At 33.5% G+C, this 26,011-nt stretch overlaps 1 protein-coding gene across 12 annotated transcripts in view; it reads right to left on the reverse strand.

Moving 5' to 3' along the window:
- Positions 1–26,011, reverse strand: part of FUT8 (fucosyltransferase 8) — a 287,889-nt gene that overhangs the window by 126,322 nt on the left and 135,556 nt on the right. For all 12 annotated transcript variants that reach the window (XM_041758780.1, XM_041758777.1, XM_041758783.1 and 9 more), the window contains one exon: positions 16,697–17,125. In XM_041758780.1, the coding sequence (XP_041614714.1) occupies positions 16,697–16,899 (203 nt within the window). In that variant the 5' untranslated portion in view covers positions 16,900–17,125. The remainder of the gene's footprint in view (positions 1–16,696; positions 17,126–26,011) is intronic.

The following is a 26,011-nucleotide window of genomic DNA, read 5'->3' on the forward strand; positions in this document are numbered from 1 at the left end:
GTCACTTTGCTCATATTACTGAAGTTGACTGATTCGAAGTTAACTATATGATCCCTAAAATCACAATTCTGCCTTTAACTTTAGGCAGGGCTGCCCATGTTATCAATGTGGTGGAATTACCCTGGCCCTTCATGCAGAAGGTAAATGTATATCATTCACAAACCAACTATATTTTTGAGCCTCAATAGAGAAGAAAAAGTTTATAGCCTCCATTTTTATTAGCTTCCATACTCCCATTTTCTTTATGTATTCTGATTTCCTTTATATGAATTTCCAATTAACAAGTCTTTTATTTGACAGCCATTTTGATATTCTTTCCTCAATAAATTGGAGTATGGTCACATATACATATGCATGTATTAGGCTACTAATATTTTAAAGGTGTGTAATATCCCAAGGTTTTCAAAATACCATCTAAGTAAAAAAATATATATATATATCTGTGATTGATAATCTATTCAAAAATGTAAGAAAAAATTTTCTGAAACTTTAAATGTAAACTTTGGATAATAAATCATTATATTTTTTAAAACTGCCTTAACAGGGCAGCTCCGGTGGTACAGCGGTTTAGCGCTGCCTGCAACCTGAGGTGTGATCCTGGGGACCCAGGATCGAGTCCCACGTCGGGGTTCCTGTATGGGGTCCGTTTCTCCCTCTGCCTCTGTGTGTGTGTGTGTGTGTGTGTCTCTATGAATAAATAAACAAAATCTTAAAAAAAAGGGGGTGCGGGGATCCCTCGGTGGCTCAGTGGTTTGGTGCCTGCCTTTGACCCAGGGCGCGATCCTGGAGTCCTGGGATCGAGTCCCGTGTCAGGCTCCCGGGATAGAGCCTGCTTCTCCCTCTGCCTGTGTCTCTGCCTCTCTCTCTCTCTCTCTCTGTCTATCATGAATAAATAAATAAATCTTTAAAAATATAAAATAAAAAATAAATAAATAAAACTGCCTTAACATGCTACTTATCTTCTATTTTAATCAGATCTAAAACTTAGAACAGAGGCAGGAAGTATAGTGCTTTTGAAGAACTATAAATTGCTCAATAAAGCAGTTTAGAATCCAAATTAAGAATATTGAGAATAAAGGTTAGTGAAGTAAGCAGAGATCATAAAATACTAACATTATTATAACTCTATCTAAAACTAATGAAGTACATTTAAATAAAAATATTTCAGAATAACATAAAATTTCCAGGGGAAAAACACATAAATTTAAAATGAAAGAAATCATATGTGCTTACCATGAATAAATATGGATATACAACCAAAAATGGGTACTCATGACTTTAAATATTACTTTAATTAGATGGAAGAAAAAAATTCTGGTTAAACTGACTCTTCTGACATTTATGCTCCTTTCAAGCTATGCCTCTGTGGAGCAAAGTGCACTCAGGTACATTGTTCTATTTCCTATATCTCAAAGACAAGTTCAACATCATGACTTTTAGTTATCAAAATGGGATTCCAATAGCCTCATCCAGATGTAATGGACAAAATAAACTACTTCCTCCCAAGATTAAGAAAGTAAAAATCTGACCAAATGTCAATACCTTCCTTTCTGTAACCAAATTTTTGTGCAAATATACAAAAGTCCCATTAGAAAACAAAAAATTCATAAATATGTCTGTGTTGATTTGGCAATAACAGCGTCATTCAAGAAAAGAATAATGGGTAGAACAAAAAAGATAAAAATGATTGATACCTATTAATAATAATATATACCAACTCAATATCACACATAGATAATTATGAAAATAATCTTCATAGGTTTTAACAGGAAAACAAGGCCAGAATACGTAACCTGAAATTTACACATGTTGGTTTATATTCTTTGACACAAACAAGTAAGGTAATATTTAATTCACATTTTCCTTTCAAGGCTTTTTTGTTAATAAAAGCTTTGGCTGCATAAATGAGTCAATATAAATCTTGCAAAAGTAGCAATCTTCCTAAAATGAATAAACAGAAGGTTCCCAATAGGTGCTTCTGAAGTAATATAAACTTCACTTCTATCATATTACATGAGGTTCTACATGTAACAGAAAACAAGATGTGAATATTTATCTCATTAGTAACCTCTGCCAGGTATCTGAGAATAACTGGTCACGATAAGCTTCCAAAGATGATTTACTGGTAGTTAACTATTTCTTTTTCCGTTATGAATTTTTTCAGGACTTTAAATATCACATTTTTATACTTATTAGGGCAGTGGTTCTTAATTTTTTTCTCTCCCTCTAGTTTGTATCTATATGCATCCTCAAAGCTGAAATGGTCTCTTGTAGGCAGCATATAGTTGTTGTTGTTTTTTTAATCTATCTAGTCACTCTGTCTTTTGTAGAATTCAATACATTTACACTGAGAGTAATTATTAGTAAGGACTTACTAATGCCATCTTATTAACTGCATGTGTTAAAAATACACATCAGATCCATCTAGATAATTAGTTAAAATAAATTACTGAGCGACATCTCCAGAGTTTATGATTCAACAGGCCTTGGGGTGGGGCCTGAGCATTTGGATTTGTAAGAAGTTCCCAGGTAATGTTCATGCTACTGTCAAATGACCATACTTTGCAAGACAGATGTGGTATGGGTGGGGGTGTGTGTATGAAATAAGTGAAGGCAATTAAGAGTACACTTATCCTGAAGAACAATTAGTGATGTACAGAATTGTTTAATAACTATATTATACACTTTAAAATAATATAACTGAATTTTTATTATGCTTGAATTTTAAAAAATAAATAAAAAAAAAAGACAACCACACTTTGAAAACCACTGCTTTGGGGTGATTCAATGAAATCAGAAGTCTAGTTATAAACCATTACAGCATCATCCAATTTTTTTTATATCAAAAGAAAAAATATTTGCTCAGATAAAGTACACAAATACAGAGTATAAAATTATTTTCAAGTTTTCCTTTACATTAAATAATGTGTAAACCATCCTGTCTCTCATTTATACAGTGACAAAAAACATTAATCAACTATAAGAGCAAATCATGGTCTTACAAAATTTTTAAACATCATTAATAACTTTAGCAGTTAAAGTCAAAGAAATATCCCCTAGTCTACTTTTTTCCTAGTGATTGGATATTTAGAGAGGGGGAAATGGAATTCAGTAAAGAGTAGAGAGGCACAATATCAATCTGTGTGGCATGCCTTTTAAACATCTATCTTCCTATAATTACCACTGGTTCTTGCCAATTTTTATACTTTGTTATAAAGATATGTATATAATTTTCTTCAATCCAAATATGTCAGGGTGCTTCCTAAATGGATTCCAAGAACCTTCCCTTGAAGCAGTTTGGATTCAATAACAAAAAAAAAAAGTATATAAAAATTATTCCAATTAATCAGTTATGATGAAAAAAGAAATATCTTTACAATGAATTTCTCTGGAAAATTTTGGTATTAAAACTCTAAATAAATGCATTCCTAAAAACATACCCAAAACTTCCTTTGTAGGAAGCAATATGTTTTTAATATGTGGAGGATACAAAGATGATTGAAATAGGCCCTACTTTCAAGGTGGTTAGCACTAAAGAGGTTAAGATAAAACAAGTCCATATATATTTTTTAACATTTATTTGAGAGACAGAGAGAGAAAGTGCACAAGTGGGGGGTGGGAAGCAGAGGGAGAAGCAGACTCCTGCTGCGTGAAAGCCCAATGAGGGGCTTGATCTCAGGACTCTGAGATCATGACCTGAGCCTAAATCAGGAGTCAGATGCCCAAATGAATGAGCCACCCAGGTGTCCCAAATCCATTAATATTTTTAATACAATACCTGGTATAAAGTGCTACAACAGACAATTTTATGCAAGAAAGAAACTGGAAAAAGGCTTTAGGAAGAAGCTTATTGGACAAAGGCCCTAAATAATGGACAGAACCTCAATGGACAAACTCAGGGGAAGAGAGGAGAGTATGAATATATGCACATTTATACATGCATAGAGAGGCATATATCAGAAACAGCATTCTCTTCGGGTTTAAACTTTGAAAGCATGATGCAATTTTTTATTTGCTTGGTTCTCTAAACACAGAAGTTTCAAATACTTAAGTCTGTTATATCTTTGAACGTTAATACAATTTAGGTAGCATATACATCTTTATTTTCACTTACTAGACTAGTACTAATTAATTGCTCATCTAACTTAAGATTTCATACTGACTATAGAATATCACTTTAAAGAGGAGTGTTCTACTGATATAATATTGTATACCACAGTTTGGATAAGTGGTCATTAAAAGAACCATTTACATAATATGATTTCCATAAACCTGATTTCCTTTAAATTAAGTAGACTAGGCATGACATCTGCTCTGAAGCAGTGGTTCTCTCTATATAAATGTTATTGGAAATAGAAAAGAAACAAAAACAAGATGAAAACCAAATGTAACTTCCATTAAAGGATGATCAATAATAGTCAATCTCTATATACAGTACTACAATGACAGTAATAAACTTCAAAATATCTTAACAAATGGTGTATGTGGTGAATGCATTTGTGGGTATTAGTGTATGTGTGTTCTAAATCTATACTCAAAGAGTAATAAAATATTTTATTGGGAAATAAGCCCTTCAAATTTGCTTATATTTTATTGTTGAGAATTTTAGCATATTCATCGAGGATATTCTCTAGTTTTCTTTTTTATAGAGTCTTTTCCTTCTTTTAATATCAGGATAATTCTGGTCTCATAAAATAAGTTTCCTCCTCTTTAAAGTTTTGGCCCATACAGTTAATCAGATGGCATAAATAACTCTTTAAATATCAATAATCACTCTAAATGTAAATGTACTAAATTCTCCAGATTCAAAGCAATCCCCAACAAAATTCCAATGGCATTTCTCACAGAAATAGAAAAAACATTTGTATGGACCCACAAAAGATGCTGAATAGCCAAAACTACCTCAAGAAAGAAGAATAAAGTTGGAGGCAGCACACTATGATTTCAAACCATCTACAAAACTATAGTAATCAAACCAGTATGCTACTTGCATAAAAGACATATAGACGACCATTGAAAAGAACCAAGAGTCCAGAAATAAACCCTCACATATGGTCAACTGATATTTGACAAGGACATCAAGAATACCAAAGGGGAAAGGATAGTCTCTTCAAGAAATGGTGCTGGGAAAACTAGATAACTACATGCAAAAGTACAAAATTAGACCCTTATCTTACATCACTAACAAAATTAACTCAAAATGGACTAAAGACTTAACTGAAATCATAAAACTTCTTGGGAGAAAATATAGGGGAAAAGCTCATTTACGTCAGTCTTGGCAATAATTTTTGGATATAATGCCAAAAGCACAAGCAACAAAAGGAAAATTAATAAATGGGACTACATCAAACTAAAATAAATTTAAAAAGCTCTGCACAGCAATAGAAATAACCATGAAATAAAAAACCAATCTAACAAATGGGAGAAATATTTACAAATAATGTGTCTTAGACTAATATCTAAAATCTATAAATAACATACAACTATACAGCAAAAAAATGATCTGGTTTAAAAATGGGCAGAACTAAATAGATATTTTTTTTAAAGAATACATACAAATTACCAACATGCATATGAAAAGATGCATGACATCACAATCATGGAAATGCATATCAAAATTACAATAAAATATCATCTCACACATGTTTGAATGGCTATTATTAGAATGACAAGATATAAGAAGTATTGGAGAATAGGAGACCATTGTGCATCATTGGAGGGAATGTGAAATAGTACAGCAGCCACTATGAAAAACAGTATGGAGGTTGCCAAAAAAATTAAAAATAGAACTACCATATGATTTAGCATGTATACACACACACACACACACACACACACACACACACACACACACACCTGAATATTATTCAGCCATGAGAGAGATGGAAATCCTGACATTTGCAACAACATGGAAGAACCCTAAGAACATTACACTAAGTAAAATAAATTACAGTATGATAAATACTGTATAATCTCACTTATACTTAGAATCTTAAAAAGTTGAACTCCTAGTAACAAAGAGTAGATTGGCTGTAGCCAGGGGGTCGGGGAATGGAGGGGTAGAGGAAATGGGTAAAAGTGGTCAAAGGGAACAAACTTCTAGTTATAAGTTGTGGGGATCTAATAGAGCATGGTGACTATGGCTCATACTACTGTACTGTATAGTTGGAAGTTACTAATACAGTAAATCTTAAAAGTTCTCACCCACATACACATAATTAAGTAACTAACCTTACTGTGGTAACCATTTCATAATATACACCAAATCATCACACTGCACAACTTAAACTTACATAATGTTATGTGTAAATAACATAAAAACCTCAATAAATCTGGAGGGGGGGAGACAATATCCCAAAAGAAACAGTAATATTAAACTCTTCAGCCAGCTTTATTTCCAATAAAAGGCAGTTTATTAGCTAAGAAAAATCTAGAAATATTATAATTATTATAATTGTTATAATTAATTCATTGTTATAATTAATTCAATATACATGAAAATGTGAACTATCTAGAATTGTTATAGAAGAACTTTGTCAACAACTAAAAATCTAGTAAATACAAAAGTCCATGACCTTAGGGATAGTGCATTAGGCTTAGGTTCCAAAACCATAGTGTCCAGGAGCTGATTCAGATATCCTTTGTTACCTGAACAGAAGGTTGATCAAATCCAGTAGTTAAAATAATGCCACAACTGCCTTAAGAGAACCATTTACACGAGGTACTGCAAGAACACCTAAAAGTATAGAAGTGTGGATTTCAGAGTTACAGAATAGATCATGTGACTATTTTTGCAGCTGCTTATTGTGTTTCTATATTCAACAGGCAGAATTCAATCTGAGCCTTGCCTTTACTGTAAAATATTAAATGTCAGCAAAATTATGAGGGAGGAGGATGCCTGTCTTCCTCGCTAACCTTTAGTCTGGGGAAGCTACCAATAGCTAATAAAAATAATGATCAACTGGTATAGGTTAGTTTGCAATTAATCTTCTGTGTGTGTGTGTGTGTGTGTGTGTGTGTGTAGAGTATGTAACATTAACAGTACTGTGGAAAGATATACTCTCCAAAATGCTGGGAAGCCAGAGGCATATTGATTATTGGGACATCTTAAAATGAATTTTGCTTTCTAGGGCTTTCTTGGTGTTAGGTCTGGCTCAAGAACTTATAGATCCCAAAGCTGATATACATTCCCTTAAATGGAAATGCATTGACTGTTAGCACACATTCTTCCAAAAAAAAAAAAAAGATGACATTAGTTCCAGGTATAAAAAGATTAGATATAACAACAAATGACCTCAGAGCTAGATAGACAATACCTCATGTGGACAATTACACACGTAGTTTATAGGACTCTAAAGAGCCATCAGGGAATCTAAAGGGCCAACAGAAGCTACATTTAGACATATTACATGTATTCCTACTCTACGTGGCCACTTGTAATAAACTTATATATGATTAGATTAAGTTATCTGACCAATCTTATAGCATATGGTTTCTTCCTACAAATCCATGACCCACATAAAATGCTACAAGTACTGAATATAGCAAACTTCTGTGTCAAATGTGCCATTTGTATTTATTTGTACAGATTATAAGCTTTTATTATAGTTAAGTTCAATAAATATTAAACACACCCCTTATATGCTTAAATGAGTATATCTATATAATTTAAAGATTTAATGATTCAAAAAAAAAAAAAAAAAGATTTAATGATTCAGCTAGCCATTTCTGATATCAGCATATGGGAATCTTAGGTAACATGTAACAATGACCAGAAGTAATTATAATGTTATTTGGATATTTTGGTCATTATTGATAGGCTAGTAAAACATACTGTCCTGAGTAAATACTTAAAGGAAGAGAAATCTGAAATGGTATAAAAAATGACAGTGTTTCAGTGTACTGAAAATTAAATACCACCTCACAATTCCTTGGAAGATTCTATTTCTGTTTCTACAACTGACTTGCAGAAAAATGACTAAGTCACTTAGCTTCTGTACACATCGTGTGGTATAATATTTTTGAAGTGCTACTGAATACAAATTAGAACTAATACTAAACTATACTTTTGAATGTCCCTTTTGTCTTTATTTTCAGATTTAGCATTCTGCATTTATTAGGGGAACCTGTTTCTCTCCAAACCTTATTAGACTCTTTTAAGGATTAAGATGTGAAACATCTCTGCCAAGCAACACCTTTTGCATACAGTTTAAAAGAACAAAAGGACTGGATTAAAATCAAACTTATTTTATTTGAACCAGCAACAACAAGAAAAGCACAGTATGCTATTTTAAACTATACTTCCTTCTATCCATCATAATTCATAGGCTAACTATAATATTTTATAATCTTTTTATATTTATTTTCCTTCAGACAGCTTTGTCTAGAATACTGATCTCTGAACTAAATAACCATTTTCTTTCATGATTTTAACTGAATGAATTATGAAATATCAATATGACAACTGCAAAAACAAACATCTTCATAATGAAATAAACGTCTACCTAAAAGAAATATGAGAAATAGTCCAGAAAAGTTGTTTTCTAAACAACTACTAGATTATGTGTCGTCTATAAATCAGATAGTACAGAAATTGATCACTATAAGCCATATTTCCTATAGTTATTAGCTTCAATTATCAAGAAGTGCTCAGAGCTATTATCAACTCCATAATATCAGGATAAGAGAATAAAGAATAATATGTTAAAAAAATGTTCAATCCAGCTCCTAAACTCAAATATTCATACATTTTAAAATATTTAATGCAAATTCACTTTGTCTCTATGGCATTTATACAAGGAAAATAATTCAAACAGAAAGTTTAAATTTTTTCAATCGAGTTAAGATTTTACTATTCTTATTGTGTGACATCTCTCTGAAAGAATGATCTATTCTTTCCTAGAGACCTTTCTGGGTAGTGATAATAATTAAAATTCCTATATTTTAAATAAAGCTTAGGATAGGGAATTATAATTCTTATACCTAAAAGCATCAACCAGCTAAAAATTATAAATTTAGCCAGGAAACCAAATTATAAGGAATAAAGCCCATTCTATACTATTCAACCTAGTGTATTACATAACTCCTTTGTCTCTGCAAAAACGTACAGATCTACCAAATGTGATCATCTATCCCAACTGACTTTCTTCATAATTTTGATTCCAGGCCCACAGAAGTTAAGTTTTCTCAAGGTAGAGAGTTACTCTAAAAAATATGTAGGTTTCTGAATTCTAATCCACTGAAATAAGAGAATTCTTTCTATTAGAAACAAAGGAAACAAGTATTCTAAATTCCATGAAAAGTATATAAGGTCATGTGCTTTTTAGATTATTAACTACCTACCATAGGGTATAAAACTAGTTTATAAACTACCATTAGAAAAATTACTGTTTAGTGATTAACTACTAATACAAAGGAGGGCTTCTCAATGAGCTTTTAAATCTCTTGTTAAAACTTAACAAAATTCCAAAATAGAGATTATTATTACCATTTTACATCTGAAAAACCTGAATATCAGAAAGATTGTAATCTTTTAAAAGACCATTTAGTAAGTAGTATACTTGAGATCCAAATACAGATCTGAGAAACTCACACTCCTTTCATTTCACCAGACTGTTCCTTTCTAAACATACCCAATCTCTTACCCATAAGTCCCATTTCAGCTCCAAGTCTAAGCTGCTTCAAGGAGGCGGACTGATGAAAACATGGGATAGCTGAACATGGAGTAAAAGCATAAAACAAGAAGAAATGAAAGGTATAAAGTATATAAATATTTATAGTAAAGTAAGCAAAAACATAAGAATAATATCAATAATTGGACTTTGTTTTACTTTCAGAGCATGTCAATACCCACATGCAATATGCATAGCAATTTAGAGATTAAGAGAGACGAGCCAAAAACGAATACATCTTCATTCATACAAACTTTTGGTCAGCAAATTTTGTATAAGGGGCCAGACAGTAGGTTGAAAATATTTTTAAATTTTTAACTATTTTAATAACAATTAAAATAGGACACTGTAAAAACTTGTGGGATGCAATTTAAAACTGCTTAGAAATTTAAAGCATATATTAGAAAAGAAGCAAGATTTAAAATAATTGATATAGGGGCACCCGGGTGGCTCAGGGATCAAGTCCCTTTTCAGGCTCCCCATAGGGAGCCTGCCTCTCCCTCTGCCTATACATAGTCTGCCTCTCTGTGTCTCTCATGAATATATAAAATCTTTAAAAAATAAATAAATAAAATCAATGATATAAAATTCTTCCTGAAAAAGTTTTAAAAACCACAGCAAAAACAAAAACAAAAAACCATACATGAAAAAGAAATTATAAGAAATTATCAAACTAAGAGAAGAAATAAATAAAATAGAAACAGACATATGATTAGAGAAAAAACAAAACAAAACAACAACCAGACTACTTCTTTGAAAAGGTAAATGAAATTGATAAACTCTTAGCAAGATAAAAGGAGAAAACACATTTAATATCAGGAATGAAAAAGGTACATCACTATAGGTATTACAGGTATGGAGAAGAAAATTAGAAAGGCATTATGAACAACTTTATGTTTATACATTTAAAAATGTTGATAAAATGGACACATTCCTTGAAAAACACATCTTACCAAAACCGATATAAGAAAAAATAGAAAAAAAAATAGAAAACTGAATGGGCCAATTTCTATTGAAAAGATCAAATTCAGAATTTAAAACCTTACATCATGCCCCCTTTCACTCAAACTCAAACCTTGCACCCTTCTCAAAAGACTCTAGACCCGAATAACTTCACTGGTAGAATTCTAACAAAGATTTAAAACAGAATGAGTACCAATTTTATACAAACCCTTCTAGAGAATAGAATTGGCCTGTATAACCTTGCTCTAAAACCCAAAAGACATCATAAGTAGGAAAAATTATAGGTAAATATGTCTTGTTAACACTGAGAAAAAAATTCCAAAATACAACAAGGACAAACTTAACCCAGCAATATATAAAAAAGTTAGTAAAAATTTCAGGGAGATTTCAGCTGTTCGTCAGACTGGGAGGGCTAGGAATCTTGACTACAAATCTTTTTTTTTTTTTTTTTTTTGACTACAAATTTGAGAAATATATTCTCACACAGGGGAGCAGTATTGCCCCTAAGGACAAATTAGATACTCTTAATAGCATAAGGAATAACAGATGCAGCGTTGCAAAAATAAAAGGCACATATGTAAGGTAAGGTTAGAGGTAGATGGCAGGTGTTCTAAAATTTCCAAACCATTCACTTGCTCTAGGAATATAAGTACACTCTTTACATGAGAAATGGGCAGTTACAGAGAAGAGAGCCTAGAGCAAATTTTCCAATCAACCAACAGGAACAAAGGCATCCCCCACTTTCTAATACCAGCTTCTCAAACAGAGGAAGTAAGATATGACCTGTGAAACATTACGTCAGTTTCCTTTCTACCCATTCTGTGTCCATGCTTCTGTTGTTTCAAATTTTTCCAACAGAAGACTCGTGCTTTGGCTCTAATCCATCTGGGAAATTTACTACATAGCTTAGAAAAACAGAGAAAGCCATAGATTAATTATACAAATCCCAAGAAGCAAAGAATCTTCACATTATTAAAGGTTGAGAGAAAACAAACATGAAGTATAGAAAAGCATTCTTATAGGGTAGCAGGCTGAGAAGGTGATTACCTCTAAATTTTTAAAAGAATGTTTTACAAAACAAGTACCACATGTTTACCTAATGTGCTGGCAATTAACAAGTAAAAAAGGGATGTCTGGGGAATGCCAAATACGAGCATACAGGAAACATGAGAAAATAAGTAGATGTACCTTGATTCCTGAGCAAACAAATTCAACCACTAATTTTAATCGAGGTCAGTATCACCTCATGTCTAGATTTAATACTATATTTCCAAGTTAATTTCATTGCAGTGAAGCACATATCCTAATTTCATCTGAAAATCTAAATCTTACTCAACCATCTTCAATATGTCATTCCTCTGCTATAAACCCAACCACAAATAACTCTATCAACTAAGTCTAAACCAAACTCTGGCTATCAGAACCACGATGATTTGACCTAGTCGATTACTTCTGGAGATGAGAATGGTAGTTTAAATATGGCTACAAATTCTTTGCAGTTTTTCCCTGTGTTCCCTGAATATGGAATGTCCCTTTCACTTGCATATACACTAACAGAATATGGCAAAAGTGTGACTTTTGATACTGGGCCTCAAAGGGACTTACAGTTTCTGTTCTTTCCCTCTTGGAATACCACTACATAAGAAACCTGGGCCATCCTGCTGGAGAAGCCACATGTAAGGGTCCTAGCTAATCATCAAACATGTGAGTGTGGTCATCTGGACTCCCTTATCACAATGCAGTAGCTGCAAGGGTGACCCCAGACTAGAAAAAACAACCAAGCTGAGAGTAACCCAAATTAAATAATCAAGAAAAAAAAACTTTGTTTTAAGCCATTGGATTTTTACTCTATTATATATATAATGTATATTATATACATATATAATTTATATTTACATATGCATATAAATTTAATTTTTTTTAATTTAATTTTTTATATCGAAATACAATTTTAAAAAAGAATGCAAAAATAAGAAAACAAATTTTAGTAACAAAACCCAATTTTTTAAAATCGACAATAGGGCACCTAGGTGGCTCATTTGGTTAAGCATCTGCCTCTGGCTCAGGTCCTGATCCTGGGGTCCTGGGATAAAGCCCCACATTGGGCTCCTTGCTTGGCACAGAGGTGGTTTCTCTCTCTCCCTCTGCCCCTCCTCCCAGTTATGCTTGTTCTCTTTCTCTCTCTCTCTCAAATAAATAAATAAATAAATTAAGTAAGTAACAAATGTGAACAGATGCCTCACTAAATTATGGCAATTAATAAGCACATGAAAAAAATGTTCAACATCATTGTGGAAATGCAAATTCAAACTCAGTGAGATATTACTACGTATCTATTAAAACAGCTAAAATATAAAAAACATAACAGCAAATGCTAGCAAAAGTAAGAGGAACTGGAACTCTCAAGCATTGCTGGTGGGAATGCAAAGTGATATAGATACACTGGAAAACATTTGGGCAACATCTTAAAATATTAAACAAATACTCAAATGACCCAGAAATCCCATTGCTAGACATTTACCCAAGAGAAATAAAAACTTATGTTCACACAAAAACCTATAGAGCAAATACTGTAACAGCTTTGTTCATAATTGCCAAAAAACATCTTTCAACTGGTCAATGTGTTAAAAAAAAAAAGACAACAACCCTGAGATACATCCTTACTATGGAATACTACTCAATATTAAAAAGGAATTAAAATAATAGGAAAAAGAAAAAGACTACCAATCCACACAATAACATTAATGAATCTCAAGTACATGATAAATGAAAAAAGCCAGACTTATAAGGCTGGCTTATTCTATTTATATGATATATTTTAGAATCAGTATAAAATACAGAACAGGGCAGCCCGGGTGGCTCAGCAGTTTAGCGCCGCCTTCAGCCCAGGGCATGATCCTGGAGACCCAGGATCCAGTCCCGCATCGGGCTCCCTGCATGGAGCCTGCTTCTTCCTTTGCATGTGTCTGCCCCTCTCTCTCTCTGTTTCTCATGAATAAATAAATAAAATCTTTTTTTAAAAAAAGAATTGTTTTAAAAAAATACAGAACAGAAAAAAATTCAGTACCAGGGACAGAAGGTAAGGCTAGAATCTGATTACAAAAGCACACAACAGAATTCTGGTGGAAGGTAGAATTCTTCTGTTTAATTTAACTGTGATGGTAGTTACAAGACTCTAAGCATTTGCTAAAATTTATAGACCTATATGCTGGAAAAAGTGAATTTTATTGTATAGAAATTATTCATCAGTAAGTCAGAATTAAACAGACTAAACACACACATAAACAACCCCCCAAACATTGTACTTAAACATTTGCATCCCTCAGAATAATGATTAATTTTTCTAAATGTGTAATTCAATCAACAAAATTAGCAAATTTTAGCTAGAGGATGAGTTAACTACTTTTAAAACTACTGTCCTAACTCTTAAACATTGTAATTTCAGGCTTCTGGATCACTCTCCAATCCAATCCATATTCCTCATCCCAAAGAAATGACCTAGATTTGCAGACATATGAATTACTCCTGTTTAGCTTACAAACACATTGTCATCTAAGAAAAAGACATAGAAAACTGGGTACAAAATGTTATAACGAGAGGGAAAAAACACCAACACCCATAGCACTTCTACTGTTCTTCCTTTTATGCCGGGGCTCTAAAATGCAATCCCTCTGGTTGAAACACAAGTAGCCCTACTGGTAAAGTTGATAGACGGGTCTGAAGAGGTTTTCTTCCCTAATGAGGGAAAACAAGAACTTATTTATTTTCCTAAAATTATCTATCTATACATAAAAATGGACTTGGTCTGTTTTCAGATTGTATTTATGATGACATTACAGCACTGTCTATTACATACTATCTCAACTCTTACAAGTTGTCTCTACATTTGAATGTAGTAGTAGAGAATTTAATTTCAACACAAAAGAATACAAAGAAAGTGACTTAAGAGACACAAAGATTGGGGCGCCTGGGTGGCTCAGTGGTTGAGCATCTGCCTTCGGCTCAGGGCATGATCCCAAAGTCCTGGGATCCAGTTCCACATCAGGCTCCCTGGAGGGAGCCTGCTTCTCCCTCTGTCTCTCTTTGTGTGTCTCTCATGAATAAATAATAAAATCTTAAAAAAAAAAAAAGACACAAAGACTATTCTGCAGAAGAAACTATTATTAAAGGCAAGCTTCCTTAAAAAAAAAAAAAAGGCAAGCTTCCTTTCATGCAAAAAAAAAAAAAAGTAAGACACTTGGCAGTCAGAAATAAGCCAACTGACATTAGTATTGAAGTTGGAATGAGGAGAAAAATAATTATTTATGAGCCTGAATTGTTAAGAAGCAAAATCTTTTCCAAGGACCAATAATCCCAGGATGTAGAACAAGATTTTACTATAATCAAAGCATACTCCAAAATCAACTAGAGCAGTAGCTATTCTTAGTGATCTCCTACATGACACTTTTAGTTGAGATTTCTGAATCACTGACTTCTCTCTGGTTTCTCTTCAGATGCAATACACCTTATCAAAGTCAGGCTTTTGAGTCATACCACCAGGATGCAGGATACTCCAACACTTGTGAAAGTATAACCTTGGGAAAAATTAAATTCCTTAATATTGCTTTGATTCCTCATCTGTAAAATGGTTATGAAAACAAGTATCAGCATCTCATAAGGAAACTTATGAAATTCAAAGAGATAATCCATGCAAAGTCCTTGGCATAATACCTGGCACAATAATAGCTATTACTAACCTCTAAATTATCAATCTTTGATTCTCATAACAAATGACTGAATGAGACTACGGAAAGATCACCTTCTCCGTGATACTCCCAGGCCCCCACCCAAAAGGAAATAAAATGATATATAAATCCAAGAAGTTATCTGTTCACTTTTTAATTCCTGGTTACTTTGCATTTTACCACATGGTACTACTAAAAATGACAGGAATAATTTTTCATTCATTATGTAAAATTCTTCGCGCTGTCTTCCAGAGAACATAAAAGGGCCAAAAATAATATTATGGTAAAGAAAAAAGTTGAGAGAAAAGTAAATTCTAAAGAAAGTGCAAAGGCAGTAGTGGCAGGGAGATGAAGGAATGGGAGGAGAGAAGTCTTCTCTAAAGCCTTTAAAGTATGTGACACTGCCAACTGTATTCGTCCTTCACAGAATGCTCCTCAGCTTCACCAATCTAGTAGTACTCTCCTTCTCTCCTTCCTCATCTACTCTGAAGGCTCAATGCACAACAGGATGTTTTCATTTTCCACTCCTCAATTTTTTTGTTCTCAAAAAGAAATGAACTCTGTCCTCTTTTTTCTCTACACTACAACTTCCCTTAGGGTCACTTACACCTCTAGAGTAATGAGAACTCTTTATCTCAGATCTTCAAACTTTAGCTTGAGAAACAGCAAGCACTAAATACATAATCACCTTCATATATAAAACAGAGGATTTAGAATTAAGGAATTACTTGTTCCCTGAAAATACAAGATTTTATTTTTCCAAACAGCTGATGCCTTCTAACATACATGTCACATTTTGTAATAGACTAGAAGTAGCAACAGTAACAATTCCCTAGATTCCATATCCAGTTGTTTTATTCAGCAATGAATTTTTCTTTCTTCATTTTAATAAGTTAAAGATTATTATCTCAATTATTATAAATGTCTATTATTGTCCATATAACAATAATTTTAATATGCACTAATTTAAATCATACAAAGTTTATATTTAATGTATCAAAATTATCAAAACGCTGAAGATAAGTACTAGTGAAATACAAAAACAAATTAAGTGGCATGGTTTCTATATTAAAATTCATATGCAAAATAAGATTTGACACCATGGAGAAATTATGTTAAATATATAGAGCTATCATTGTTATAAACAGTATCTCACTAAAATATTTAAATTTTTGCAAAAATAGCAATTTAAGGAAATCATTAAGTATATTTTAATAGGTGAATGAAGCCCTGCAACTAAAAAGAAAGTACTGAAAAAAAAAAAAAAAAAAAAAAAAAAAAAAAAAAAAAAGAAAGTACTGTACTTCATCACTCTTCCTTCAGTTTTTTAGAACCTACCGGAGAGATTCAGCCATTCGCCTCAAGTCTTCATTTTGCTGTTTTAAACGTTCAAGCTTTGCCAGAATCTTGGACAGTTCTCGGCTAGAGTGATCAGGGTGGTCATTATCTCGTACCAAGTGACCACCTATATAAAATAGCAAGGTCCCCCAGGCAAAAAGAATGAGCATAATCCAACGCCAGGAACCAGTCCATGGCCGCATTTTCAGATTTTCAACTCACTCTCCTGGCTTCCTGGAGTTCAAAGAATTGAAAACATCATAACTCTGTTTCTAGCTAGTGCAAAAGTAGTAGCCTTCTGTTGTTTCAACACATGATGCTTCAGACAAATTGGTGTCTCTGGTAGTCCTGTAGTGAATCTTTCAAAGAGATCCTCCTGGTGGTATGAGTAGGAAGCTTTATTGTCCTGTGCTTCATGGACTCTACATGCTGTGGAAAGAGTAAGAAATATATTTAAATTATTTAGAATATGCAAAATAGCATATGCGGAGATTCATGGAGTTAAATGAAACACATTGGTGTTGAATGGTCCACAGGGTGGCAAATAACAGCCTAATAATAAGTAAAAAGCAAAAGCTTTTATGTCTACATCACCCATGTAGACCAGGGCTATACCAGATAAATTAATTAGCTCTAAGCTTGAAAGTCTTCTAAGTGCCATCATAATTCTTGTTTCTTATATCATTGTGCAATAGATAATACACAGAAATCAAAAGATTATCTTTGAGTGAACAATCAAAGCCAAACTAACATATTCAACCACATATTTTGGCCCAATGTTTCCATGATCCCAAACAGAAACATGTTCTCATTCCTAAAAGATCTTGATTTCTGGGACATCTGGGTGGCTCAGCGGCTGAGCATCTGCCTTCAGTCCAGGGCATGATCCTGGAGTCCCACATCGGCTCCCTGCATGGAACCTACCTACTTCTCCCTCTGCCTATGTCTCTGCCTCTCTGTCTTTGTGTCTTTCATGAATAAATAAATAAAATCTTTAAAAGAAAAAAATCTTGATTCCTTCTCCCTCCATCTCCCTGCTCAGCTGATATTACACTACTTAACTCTGCATGTGACAGGCAAATTGTCACTGATAAATTCTAAAAGTGACATGCATATTAACTAAGCAAAGGTTATTGCAGCCATTAAGCAGCTGGTAACCACTCCAAATATCACAAGCAAAGGTTCATTATAGATTAAACTAGATTATCCCTTCCTTGAATGTATTAAAAAATACAAACATTTGCATCCTAAGTCTCTACCAGTTATATCTTAGTCACTGCACATCTTAAGTTTCACATGCACATGCTTTCTCAGGCTTGGCTGCAGGTTTCATTTGTCACTTCATCATTAGACTTATAATTCCCTTTAGAAACAAAACAGTTTTTTCCCCCAAAGAAAAAATTGTAGGCAAACATATAACTTTAACACCATTTGAAAATTCCAGAGCTATATAAGAGAAGTCGTATCTCCCTCCAGCCACAGAGTTCCTTGTAAAAAAGAGAAAAGATGAGAAATAGTTTTTATATTCAAGACTGAATGTGATAGGCACTTGAGCATTAATGAAGTTATTAAAAACTGAACACAAAAGTTGGGAGAAAAGTTGGAAAAGAGGCTTCAAAAATTACTACAGAGTTGCTATTTTCCTACTTTTAAACCTCAAATTTCAACTGTTTTTAAGTGGCCAAGTATTCAAAGAAAAGTAAATCTCTTCAAACAAGTTTTCTATTTCCTTCCTATTCCTACACTATTTTCATCATCGTTACTGGTTTACACTAGTTAAAACATACAACAAAAGGAATTGTACTCACTGAGAATTGTTTGAAAACCAAATAGAAAAGCAATAATCAAAAAGAAAACTTGGGTGTTTTCTCTGTTTTAATAACTATGTTTAAGCCTACTGAGAACGTTATTTTTAGTGACTCCACTGTTCATTCCTGTCTCTCTCAAAATTCTTTCTCAAAATCCTGCTCCTCTAATCTCAGGTTCCCTCATCCATTCACTAAAACATAAGAATAATTAAGGACTACTCAACATCTCAGGCCAAAGATGAGTCATAAGATGTCTACTTTATTTTGCTTTAATTGGAGTTCAATTTGCCAACATATAGCATATTACCCAGTGCTCATCCTGTCAAGTGCCCTCCTCAGTGCCAGTCACCCAGTCACCCCAACCCCCAGCCCACCTCCCCTTCCATCACCCCTTGTGTTCGCTTCCCAGAGTTAGGAGTCTACTTTTCATATGCAGAAACAATGCAGATATTCAGGGCTTCCTGGTTAAAAAGCAAATTAAAAAAACAAATCCACTCTTATGGCCTACAGGATGGATTTAATTCAGTAAGTTAACAAAAGAAGCTACACATTAACATTTGAGTTAATAATACTGTTTGTGACAACATATGCAACAATATAAATTGCTGTTTTAACATATGCTGAACCTATAATATAGTCCAAGCTATACCAGTAAGATGTTACATTTTTAAAAAGATTTTATTTATTTATTTTAGAGAGCCAGAGAGTGCACACAAGTGAGTGGAGGGGGGTGCCATGAGGGAGAAGGAAAAAATCCCAAGCAGACTTTAGGGGGAGCACTAAGCTATGCAAGGCTTGATCTCATGATCCTGAGATCATGACCTGACCTGAAACCAAGAGCCAGATACAAATGGACTGAGTCACCCAGGTGCCCCAAGGTATTAAATGTTCTAATCCTTCCCTTCATAGCAAAAGTTAACTTAAAAAATATAACTGTGATAAACAAAAGATAGCTTTCTAACAAGAATCATTTAAATAATAAGTAATAAAAAGATGTGCTATAACATTTTATTAAAATTACAACAAAAATTATAATACTCAAAGCCAGCAAAAGTATAACTCAAATAGAAACAAAAGGCTATAGAAACATAAATTTTGTTATACAAAATACTTTAAATTCTTATAAACTACCATCAAAAATAACCAAAATATTAAATATCAAAATATTAAATTGCTACATATTACATGAATTGTAAGAATGCATTAAAAATTATTGTAGGAGTAAAACATGGCCATTTTCTTAATTAATAACATCAGCCTATTGTTCGAACGATGTCTGTCAAAATGTAAACTCCATGATTTTTATCCATTTTGTTCACTGATGTATCCCAAGTACTTAGAGCAGTGTTCGGCACTTGTAGGTACTAATAACATTTTTTAATAAATAAGTGAATGAATGAGTGAAGGATGTCATACATGATATATGCTAGTATGACATATGACACAATTCATGCACATCAACTTCAAGTGCATTTTATGCCCCACTTAAGAAAGCAAATCTGAATGTATAAAGTAAAGCAGTACTATACCATGAGGAAAACAGTTCAAAAATAAGTCATTTATAAGCTTTAGGCTTTACTATTGTCAACATATACCGTATAAAACCCCCAAATAATCAAAATAAAATGGTCTAAAAGGCTATAACATCAACTTATGGTTATACCTTTCAAAATGAGAAAATAATTTCTCACTACTTTGTCTTATTTTCCTCACCTAAAAGATTCATTTTGCAAAGACAATGGGATGACTGAAGAAAGTATGTATAGATCTTGATATGAAAGCCTCTCTATTTATTTGTGAAAGAATTAGTGAAAATATTTCAAATTTTTAGTAAAAATATTTCAACATTAAGTACATGAGTGAATTTCTAACTAAAATTTATATAGTAGTATTTGCTGAGATTTCTTCCAGGAGTGGGTTGTTTCCTTTAAAGTTTTGATAAATTCATTCCTAAGATTCACATACCACCTTTCATCTGCAGAATATATATATATATATACACATATTATATCATATATATAATATGTATATATACACACATATATTTGCAGAATATTAAATGTGAATAATAATGTGTATATATATATATACACACATATATTTGCAGAATATTAAATGGACTGAAATGTGTCAGACTTCCACAAATTTATTTAGTGATACTACTTTTTTTTTTTTAAGGTAGTAGGTATTTAAATGATTCTGGGGGTGTTTACAGAGATTCTTTGGGTCATATTTGGTTAATTCTCTGAAACAAAAAAACATATGTAATTTTTCAAAGTAATTCCTTGAATCTGAAAGCCAAAGTATATAATCAGTAAAACTGAGAGCTTTAATAAAGTTGCTGTGAGGCTGAAATGATGTTAATATATATGTTCTTACTATAATGCTTGGCATATGAGATGTGCTCAATAAAAGGTAATAGTATTTTAATGCTGATAAGCTATGGAGATTAAATATATTGGTAGTAAAATAGGCAAAGCCTGGACTAGAGACTTTGTTCTGCTACGTCATAGCAAGGTAATCTCACTGAAGTTCAATTTCTTTCTCTATTAAATAGATATAATGCATACTACTTCTCCCACGGGATACTGAAGAAGCTTAGATAAAATGTGTGGGAAGCAGTTAGCATACTACTAGCAAACTGTTACTATACCACGTATATTAATGCTGGTATGTTATTTTATAGACCCATTTATAATATTTTGTTAATTTATACACCATGTATTATTATAGGCAGTTTCTAAAATGGCTACCAATGATCCCTGTGTCCTGTACTCATGCCCTATGGAATCTATTCCTCCTGAGTGTGGGCTGGACCTAGTTGACTTGCTTCTTAAATAGAATACAGAAAAAGTGATATGATTTCACTTCTGAGATGAGGTTACAAAAGACTGATACTTCTATCTTGCTCACATGTTCTTGTTACTTTGATGCTGCCATATGAAAAGACTCATGAACTATTGGGACTTCATCAAGAAAAGAAGCTTTTGCACAGCCAAGGATACAGTCAACAAAACTAAAAGACAACCTACAGAATGGGAGAAGATATTTGCAAATGATGTATCAGATAAAGGGCTAGTTTCCAAGATCTATAAAGAACTTATTAAAGTCAACAGCAAAGAAACAATCCAATCATGAAATGGGCAAAAGACATGAACAGAAATCTCACAGAGGAAGACATAGACATGGCCAACAAGCACATGAGAAAATGCTCAGCATCACTTGCCATCAGGGAAATACAAATCAAAACCACAATGAGATACCACCTCACACCAGTGAGAATGGGGAAAATTAACAAGGCAGGAAACCACAAATGTTGGAGAGGATGTGGAGAAAAGGGAACCCTCTTGCACTGTTGGTGGGAATGTGAACTGGTGCAGCCACTCTGGAAAACTGTGTGGACTGTGTGGAGGTTCCTCAAAGAGTTAAAAATAGATCTGCCCTACGACCCAGCAATTACACTGCTGGGGATTTACCCTAAAGACACATATGCAATGAAACGCCGGGACACCTGCACCCCGATGTTTATAGCAACAATATCCACGATAGCCAAACTGTGGAAGGAGCCTCGGTGTCCATCGAAAGATGAATGGATAAAGAAGATGTGGTTTATGTATACAATGGAATATTACTCAGCCATTAGAAACGACAAATACCCACCATTTGCTTCAACGTGGATGGAACTGGAGGGTATTATGCTGAGTGAAGTAAGTCAATCAGAGAAGGACAAACATTATATGTTCTCATTCATTTGGGGAATATAAATAATAGTGAAAGGGAATAAAGGGGAAAGGAGAAAAATAAGTGGGAAATGTCAGAAAGGGAGACAGAACATGAAAGACTCCTAACTGTGGGAAACGAACTAGGGGTGGTGGAAGGGGAGGTGGGCGGGGGGTGAGGGTGACTGGGTGGCCGGCACTGAAGTGGGCACTTGACGGGTTGAGCACTGGGTGTTATTCTATATGTTGACAAATTGAACACCAATAAAAAATAAATTTATTTTTTAAAAAAAAAGACTCATGTGAAATGGAACCGAATCTGTCAACAACCATGTAATTAAGCTTAGAAATCGATTCTGTGCCAGTCAAGCCTTAATGTGACTGAAGCTTGGTCCACATTTTGATCTCAGGCTTTTGAAAGACCACAGCCAGAAGATCTAGCTAAGCCATGCCCAGATTCTTGACCAACAGATAGATAGTAACTGTCTTAAATCACTTAGTCTTAAGGTGATTTGTTATATAACAATAGATAATTAGTATACATGCCTACTTCCTACTAGGGCTGAGTGCCTGGTCTTCAGTTCATGTGTTATTCTTTCTGTCCCCAGCAAGTTGTACAAAGTCTAAGGCACAGAGCAGGCATTCAAATGCCAGACAGAATTGAATCTTAGTCATATTTTCTTATGCATCCTGCTAACATATCTTACAAATACTTTTATAAAAATTAAACTCGATTTAGAGCAAATAAGAAATTCAATAAATGCCTTTAGACTTCCAATATAGCATTAAACTAATAATTACAATCTTATTTATTTAACTAGGCTAGAAAACTTAAGTATTTAGAAAACCTGTTTTCAGAGATTGGGCAATAGCCAGACAAGACTGTGATGCCTGAGATAAGGTAAACAATCAAAGGTAAATCCTATAATCACTCCAGTTTTTTGCCTAAAATTTACTGAATACCCACACAAAAGTGGAGAACCCATGCAAAGCACAGCTTTCTTCCTGAAGTGAAAAGATAAAGTCTAAGAAGTTTAAGGGAGCGAGAATCTACAAGTTAGCATATTAAAGAGGAGGGTGCTGCCCAGTGAAAACGATCTAAAAATGTGCATAGGTGAACCTTTAGTCTTTGGCTGGATACTAAGCTCTGCGTGCATAAGATTTCATGAGGCTGCCAAAGAACAATTATCAAGAAAAGAAAAATACGAGCTAACTGAAAAGTAACTATCTCTCAGAGACTGTTTGAAGGGGAAAATCTATGAGTTCCAACCAAAAACAATGAAAATGCCGCAAAGAAAACTTGGTGCATTCAGTAGAAAGGCAAGAAATAAAACACCTTAGAAGTTAGGATTAAGTAAGCCCTAGAGCAGGGATCAGAAAAATTTCTCTAAAGAGCAGGATAATAAATATCATAAGTTAGTGGGACACATAATTTCTATCACATATTTTTTATTTTTGTTTCTTTACAGCCTTTTAAGAATGTAAAATCCCATTCTTCACTCAAAAGCTATACAAAAACAGGCTATGGACCAGATTTAGCTCATGAGCCAAAGTTTAATGACTCCAGCCCCAGAATTAGGATGAGGCTAACAAAAACTATAACAAAATTAAAAACAAGCTACAAAAGGATCAAGGTGATCAAAAAGTAAATTACATGCCTATCCAAACAAAACTCAACATTCTTTTGAGAAAGACAACAAAATAAACTTCACACTCTCCATCAACTAATCAAAAATATAAAGAATATTCAGACAGATCATCTTGTGATGCAGCCATCCAAGACATGGTAAACGCTAAGGACAGACTAGAATACTGAGTAATCCTAGCACTCCAGGCCCCACACTAAAAATGAGGTAGCAGTTTTCCACTACTCTAAGAATTTTCAGTCTCTGACTCAGTGAAGGTTGCAACTCGCAAAAACAACAACAACAAAAAAACCCAATTCAATCACTGAACATAATGACTCAATTCCCACTCATACATAAACAGCCTCAAAAAAGAAAGGTACCCATTTCTGAGCATAAATACTATTCACCTCAGTCTTTACTACTCTGTAATTATAATGTCTGGCATGCAACAAAAATCCTGAAACACATAAAAAAAAAAAAAAAGCAAGATATGACAAACTGTTTTCAAGAGATAAAACAAACACCAGAGCCAGACCCATAAATAAACTGGATGTTAGACCTAACAGACAGAAAATTCAGAATAATTATGACCCATATATTAAATGTGGACTACACACATGAACAGATGGAGGATTCAGCAGATAAAATACCAAATTAATAAAAAAAAGACAAGAGGACCTTCAACAGGCTTACCAGAAAACTAGATAAAAGTGAAAATTAATCAGTGAACATGATAAAAGGCTGCCAGATTATCAAAATAAAACTCAAAGAGAAAAAAAAAAGACTGGAAAAAAAGAGAAGGATCTCGAAATCTGTGAGAGGATTGATTATCAAATGATCTAACACATACATAATTGGAGTTACAGAAAGAGAGGAGAGAAAATAAGGCAAAAAATTTATTTTAAAAGATGTTAGCTGAGAATTTTCTAAAATCAATGAACAATAAATCACAAATCCAAGAAATGCAGAGAACTGGTGGAAAGGTAAATTTAAAATGTAGGTAAAGCTGCTGAAAAACAAAGAGAAAATCTTGCAGGTAGCTGGGGAAAAATTACATACTGACAAAGAATGAGAACATAATTCTTATCAGAAACAAGTCAGCCAGAAGACCACGGAGCCACATCTTTAAAGTACTGTGGGGGGTGGGGGCGGGGGAATGGAGAGATGGAAGTGGAGATAATTTTATAGCATGGTTCACAACTTATAACTAGTGAAAATATCTTTCAAGAATAGTTGTTTCTGGGGGTGGGGTGAGGCTGAAAAATACTTTGTGCCAGCAAAACTGCACTACAAAAAAAAGAGTAAATGAAGTCCTTCACGTAGGAGAAGTATGATGCCACACAGAAATTTGGATCTACACAAAGAAATAAACAGCACTGGAAGTGGTAAAATCTAAAGGAAAAATAAAAACATATTTTCCGTAACTTAATGTCTAACTCAAAAAGAGCAATAACGTGTCACTAGGTTTATGAGTCTGTAGAATATATGATTAAACACAGAAGGAGAGGAGGGAGAAAATGGAAGTACACTGTAGTAAAGTTCTTATAGTACATTAGACTGATAGCTCAAAAATGTATACTGTAAGCCTTAGAACTGCACTATCTGCTTCAATAGTCACTAGCCGTATGCAACTACTTAAACTAGAATTAAAAGTAAAAATTTGTCCTCAGTCACAATACCAACATTTCTATTGTTCAATAGCCACTTCTGCCTATGGCTACCATTATGAATGGTGCAGATACAGAACATTTCCATCATCTCATTAAGTATCAAACAATATTGCCCCAGAACAACAAATGATTTAGAAAATAAGTATAAAAATCCAATAGTGGAGATAAAATGAACAAAAATGAAAGCGTGATTCAAAATACAAAACAGAAAGGATGAACATAAGATATAGGATATAGATGACTATTCTGGGATTTCTGAGAGAGAATTTAGTATCTTGAGAAGACAGGGAAAGTTTCACAGTTGCAGTAGAAAAGGGAATGCATCTGAGAGATGGCATGAGCAAAGGTCTTTGTCCATTATGAGGGTCATTTTTGACATACTCTCCTGTGCCACCAATAAGAAGTTTAACTTTAAATAAGTTACTGCACTCAGTGTAGCTGTTTATACATTATGCTCTATTTATTTTAAAATATATAGCATGGTTCTAAT

The sequence above is a fragment of the Vulpes lagopus genome, chromosome 6 (genome assembly GCF_018345385.1).
Source record: "Vulpes lagopus strain Blue_001 chromosome 6, ASM1834538v1, whole genome shotgun sequence".
Classification (NCBI taxonomy): domain Eukaryota; kingdom Metazoa; phylum Chordata; class Mammalia; order Carnivora; family Canidae; genus Vulpes; species Vulpes lagopus.